This window comes from Sebastes umbrosus, chromosome 15 (assembly GCF_015220745.1).
Source record: "Sebastes umbrosus isolate fSebUmb1 chromosome 15, fSebUmb1.pri, whole genome shotgun sequence".
Classification (NCBI taxonomy): domain Eukaryota; kingdom Metazoa; phylum Chordata; class Actinopteri; order Perciformes; family Sebastidae; genus Sebastes; species Sebastes umbrosus.
This window is the reverse complement of record NC_051283.1, coordinates 14,076,021-14,082,283: the sequence shown is the minus strand read 5'-3', so window position 1 is coordinate 14,082,283 and position 6,263 is coordinate 14,076,021. Positions and strand designations below refer to the sequence as shown.

The 6,263-nt window shown below is 43.5% G+C and overlaps 1 protein-coding gene across 1 annotated transcript; it reads right to left on the bottom strand.

Moving 5' to 3' along the window:
* Window positions 1–1,339: 1,339 nt before the first annotated feature.
* On the bottom strand, window positions 1,340–4,591 carry tril (TLR4 interactor with leucine-rich repeats). The gene has a single exon (XM_037795436.1). It carries the CDS (start codon window positions 4,350–4,352, stop codon window positions 1,878–1,880), a length of 2,475 nt encoding a protein of 824 aa, XP_037651364.1. The 5' UTR covers window positions 4,353–4,591; the 3' UTR covers window positions 1,340–1,877.
* Window positions 4,592–6,263: the final 1,672 nt, after the last annotated feature.

The window sequence follows — 6,263 nt, the reverse complement described above, 5'->3', positions numbered from 1 at the left end:
CTATGATTCAGATTATTTTCTTTAACACAGTAAACCAGTGGTTATGAGCAATGAGATTATCAGTTTGTTTCTGCACATACAATATGGTCTAGTCTGCCATCTAGTGACTGGATCTGTTAGTGGTAGTTGACCATAATAACCAGAGTGGTCAGCAAATAGCCTGTTTTATGTTTGGCCAATACAAAGACATAATCATTTCTTAATGTATAACACTCAAAGAAACATTTAAAATAGTCTTTTGTCCTTTAATTAAACAATCAATTTGTCTGGCTATATTTACCATCAGTAAATGACACAAACTCTTGAGTGCAGAATAATAAGATCATTTTATGTCCTGACATATTTAGTGCCTGCCTGGTGATATGAATATACTTTGCAAGCATGCAATTGTGCATCCAGATACAGTATGTGTGTGTGAGTGTGCACATGTGTCTTTTTGTGCATATGTGCCTGATTTGGACTAAAAGTGTGGGAGGCACTCCACCCTGTCTACTCAGACAAAGGGACTGCTTAACTATTGCCAGACCTCATCTTGACACGCATGCAAAAGCATGGATGCACACACACATTTACTTCTCTAACACATTATTGCCATTATCTTCCCCACCCTCACACTAAAGCACTAAATGTCAGTTGCAGTAAAAATATCTCATTAATCTCTCCATATTTTAAAATACTTAGACGACTAATTTTAGTCTTAATTTATTTAGCCGATTAGACATTTTTATGCTTTTTTTCATGCTGAAATGACTTATTTCAAAGAAACTTATGAGCACATCTCTGATAAACACAAGATTTAAAGTGGTGCTTTTGCGTGATTCTTTGTGGAGAAACTCAGTTTTACAGATCTGTCGATTAAATCAACCAATCAATTAGTCGACAATGAGTTTTAGTCGACTTAAGGTTTTCTTTGGTCGAGGACAGCCCTAGTTACAGCTAACATTACCAGCAAGTGAACCATTTTGATTTTAAAAAGTATCCTTAAACATGTATAGTACCACTCACGTGCCAAATGATCAGCAGCCTGACCTGAAAATAATAATATCTGACCTGCTACGCTGAGGCATATAATGACTACTGTATGTTAAAGAGTAAAAATAAAGGGAGTGAAACACAACCTGGAGTTCAAAAGTTAATGCCTGGATATGGATAATGGATATCTAATTTTATTAAATGTATATATGGAATACTCTTCATATATCCCCCCTCTCTCTAGAAATATAATCCCCTTGTGCTTTACATAATCAGTGGCTTATGTAAAAGATATTTGAAAGCCGCAGATCCAGTAGCATCTATTTATAGAGTTAAATCATCCATAAACACTCAAATGACAAATCAATCACATTGTTGGGGATTTTTACTTCTTCGTGTAATGCAGACTTATATATAAAAGTATAAAACATGATAGATGTGATACAAAACAAGTGTTTTTTTCTTCCTGCCAACCAGCAGCCATCATTAACATACTGTACAAATATGAGACAATATGATGTCTACGAACTCAACATTAGCACCATGGTTGAAATCAGTGAGCAATCAATCATTCATGCCTTACATACACACAACAAATCACACATGTAGAAAACACTCGCAGGTGCAAGGAAACGAAAGAGGAAAGGCCTAAAGCAGGGAGAGGAAGTCAGAGGGATTGGACTTCCTCTGGTGTCTGAAAAGGCGCTGATGAGCTCAGCGGTTCTATTGTCACTTAAGAAGTTTTTTCTTGTGGTCAAATGAGAAACCCAGACCCAAAATGGTGGAGTTGTTCACAGCCACAAGCACACCCCATGTTTTCAAGATGATATTGTGGTGTGGCAAGAGGCCAAAGATTGCAACACGAGCCAATTCACATGTCTTTCTGGAAACATTTTTTACATTTTCTAGTCAGAGAATCTCTGCATGTCGCCGTCTCTGCGAACACTGTTGCTGTCCAGAAAGCGGTCACAAGGGAACTCAATGAGATCACCTTCCTCTAGTGGTGCAAGCCGTGCGGGGCGGCTGCTTTGGTAGCTGGTGAAGTCGGCGGACACCGATGGAGACGCTACGGCGGGGCGAAACGGTCGCCGGGTGGAGTACATGTGCCGCACGTGCACGGCCGTCTTCCTCCTCTGCAGCCTCCTCTTCAGGCTCCGCCCCAGCCAGACCCCGCCGATGACGAGCAGCAGCACGGCGTTCCCGGCCAGCGTGGCCACCGTCACCAGCTGGAGGTCAGAGGTCAGCAGGCCTCTGTGGCCGAACCCCTCGGGGAGAGTGACCAGCCCTGCGCAGTGGTCGCGGGGCGCAACTTGACACACGGATCCCGCGACTACTCCCTCCACGCACACCATGTAGGTCATGTCTGAGCTGAGTTCTCGAAGGGTCATGGAGCGAGCCGTGCCACGAGCGTAAACGAAGCGGGGGAAGCGTTCCGGAGTGCCGAAACGGTCAAACAGAATCCGGTAGTGGACTTCATCCAGGCCCGACCCACCAGGTCCTGGTGTGTAGCGGTGATGATCCCTAGTGGTCCAGTAGATGGTGACAGTACTAGACGTTACTTGATCCACTGAAACATTCGTGATGAAATGGCGGTTGAACACACAAGGATCTGTGATGACGGGTTGAGCCTCTTCCTGATCTGACCTCAGAAGATCAAACTTTTCTCCTGACTGGACCGGAAACTTGGTGGGATCAGTGGAGTTTCTGTCCTGGTTTCCAGCGTGACTCGGTGTAGAAGTAGCTAGTGGATCGGTTTTGGAAGTGACATTTGACCTTCGTCTGCCTTTGGCACGTTTCCCAGCAGCCTCTGCAGGAGGTCGTGACCTCGGGCTGAGTGGCTCTTTCTTCGATTTCTTTCTTTCCAGTGAAGAAGAGACTTCTCCATCCTCTAGACCCTCTTGGTCTCCCTGAATTCCCATCTCCTCCTGTCCTTCTCTCTTCCTTTTTTCTCCCTCTTTCCTCTCTCCATCCCTGTCCTCCTGTTCTGTCTCCTCCACCTCTTCACCTCTCTCTTCCTGCCTTATCATATCTCCTACTTTCCCCCCCTCCACCTTTACCAACAAAGCCCCTCCTCGGCTCTCCTCAGGCCCAGCTCGGCTCCTACTACACAAGTGGGTCCAGTTCCCAGGAGGCTGCAGCTGGGAGCTGTTCACATAGTCCAGATATTTCCCCTTCAGAGTTGCCGGGTGATGACACTGAACAAAAACAGTCAATAATTTGCCCTGAGAATGAGCAGCAGTCATCCATCTCTTCAGCTCTTCCAGGCGACAGTCGCATGTCCAGTTGTTGCCGTGCAGATCCAGGTCGTAAAGCACATTGTTGAGGGCAAAAATGTCCCCGGAGAGGCTGGTGAGCGCGTTGCTCTTCAGCTTCAGCACTCGCAGATGTTTGAGTTGCACAAAAGCCAAAGAGTCCACGCTGGAGATCCGGTTGCGACTGAAGTCCAGCTCCTCGACACGCTCCAGAGGATCCAGGAGACCGGCGGGGATTTCCTCCAGCTCGTTGCCGTCCATGAGGAGCTCTCTGAGGCTGGACAGTCCCTCCAGAGCCCTACTGTCCAGCTGAGAGATCCGGTTGTTGCTGAGGGACAGTTTGGACAGCTTCTTTAGGCTCTGGAAGACGTGGTTTCCGACGTGCTGGATCTCATTCTCATTCAGCAGCAGCGTTGTGAGGGCTTGGAGCTGAGAGAAAGTGAGAGCATTACGCACGGATGCCTGCTTGTTGTGCGCCAGGTTGAGAAAACGCAGGTTGGTGAGTTTGGAGAAAGCGTTTCTGTGAATGTGCTGCAGTTTGTTGGACTCCAGGTGGAGATAATGTAGGTTGATCAAACTTTTAAACACAGAGTCCTGCAGAACTTCTATGGAGTTGCCATCCAGACGCAATTTCACCAGATTATCCAAATTAAGAAAGAGCTCCGGTGTGATTTTCTTAATGCCATTATCATTTCCACACAGAATAGTGAGTTTCTTCAATGATTGCAAAGTCCCATTGGATATGTTTGATAACAAATTATGTCCCAAGTAGAGTTCCTCCAACTTGGAGAGCTTCTCAAACGCATTTGGGTGGATAGTTTGTATCTGATTGTACTGCAAATTCAACCGTGCCAGGTTACTGTACCGTGTGAAGTCGAAGGCAGAGATGTTGTTAATGAAGTTACCACCGAGGCTGAAGATGAGCACCTCCTCGGGGGTCCGCGCGGAAGGTTTGGGCACGTTGCGCAAGCCTCGGTTGGTGCACATGAGGTGCTGCGGGTGCTGGCAGTCACAGCGGTCTGGACAAAAGCTGCTCGTCGTCGGTAAGGAAGAGGTGAAGGTGAAGCCATGGAGCGACAGCAGGACGAAGCATATCCCCGCCAGGAGGAGGAAACTGCCGGTCTCCATTCCAGAGACTGATGATGCATTCGCTTTGTGTTGTGTTCAGGTGCAGTCGCCCCTCCATATGTCGTCCATAATGCACTTGTTGCTCTGAAAAGTGGAGAGAAAAAGGTGCATCAAGTATGCACATCAAGCACGCGGCTCCATCACTCCATCACTTAGCAGCATCTTCTACAGAGCGACCGATCACCACCCCAATAAAAGCCTCCATCTCCATCCACCCAAGTGGTCATCTGCTGCGAATTACAGAGTTCAGGCTCAGAGTTTGCACACACACACACACACACACACACACACACGCACCGAAAGAGAGAGAGAGACACACACACACACTGCAATAGTCCCTCCCCCGCAACTCTGCGACCCTGCCAAAACCAGATGTGTGCACTGTTAAGAATTTCCCACACTGTAAAAAAAAAAGCTTTTTTTTTTTACAGTTTTTTTCAGGAAATTTTATTTTTTTTTGTCTGTATTTCAAAATGACAGAAAAAAATGTAAAAAATGACATGTTTCATTTGTGATTTTATATGTAAATGGTCTTAGATTTACATTATTTTTTTGTAATCACAATCGTAATTATCTGTATTTAAGCTTTTCTTGATAATTTTTAAAGATAATTATTCAGTTTTTTAGATCTATTTCAACAATTATTTTTTGTTAGAAGAAAAGGATTTCATGGAATTCTAAAAGTATTTATTGTAAAAATACAGATTTCTTTGCAAAACTTCTGAGAGTTAATGTAAATTTGGGCTTTTACAGTTTATTTATGTTAATTAACATAATTTATTTTTATTTTTCCGTTTTTTAACAGACATTTTCTGGCGCCCCTGCTGCCAGAAAATTATTGTTGTTATTTTACACTTTTTTTTACAGTGTAGTAAAATAACAGTAAAGAACTGGCAGCAGGGTTGCCTTTATGTTACTGTAAAATTAACATTATTATACTGTCGCTGAAATTTACAGCTTTGTACTGTTAATGAAAAACACAGTTTGAACTGGTTGTGTTTTTATTAATTTCACAGTATTTTACAATTAATTTACTGTTTAAAGATTAATTATATAGCTGTTTTTCCACCTTTCTTTTACATTATCTTACTGATTTGTTTTAATGCACTATTTAGGTTGTATTTTTTACATACATTTTAATAAACATTATTTTTTGCCTAGATGAATAGACTTAGCAGGTTACAGACATAGGAATAGTCACACTAAATACAATTAAAGACACTTGTTAGGAAAAAGGCTATAATAGACTTGTTGACACTTTTCCCAAAATGTCTGTCTATAGCTGGCTACAAGCACAGAATGCAAACCATAACAACATGTGAGTGAAGAACAGAGCTAATTCACTGACAGTTGATCAGCATTAAAATGCTGTTTTTTAAGAATGCATTATAGTTCAGTTAAAAAACGGCCTATGAGCGTAATTTAACAGGTTTTCTTTTGCAATAACAGGTTAATACTGTTGAAATCCTGCTGTTAATTAACAGCAACTGTTAACAGTGTGTCTTTACGCACGAGATCCAGAGCTTTGCGCATGCACGCAGGTAATCAAACACACACACCAGAGTCTCTACAGTGAGAGAGAGAGAGATTGAGAAACCCTTTGACCGAGTTCTGTGCGCGCCCCCGCCACCGGGGGTCTGAGAGATCTGGATCGGATCCCTGTTATGGACAAAGCAGACTGGAAGATTTCCTTCCCACGGAATCCCGAGAGAGACACTCGGGCTGTGTTCCAAATGGCATACTTTTTCTTTTTACTTCTAGTACATACTGCAGCTGCCCTTACAAAGTACATACTGTTTCATGCAGTATGCATACAATTGGTACATACTACTTCCTCACAACATTGCACCTTGAACTTTGACCCTTTTGCTCATGTATCCCCTGCACAGAGGATTGTGGGTCAGAATAGCC

Coding starts and splice junctions, on each gene's coding strand:
- tril (XM_037795436.1), bottom strand. CDS start 4,352: ATGGAGACCGGCAGTTTCCTCCTCCTGGCGGGGATATGCTTCGTCCTG.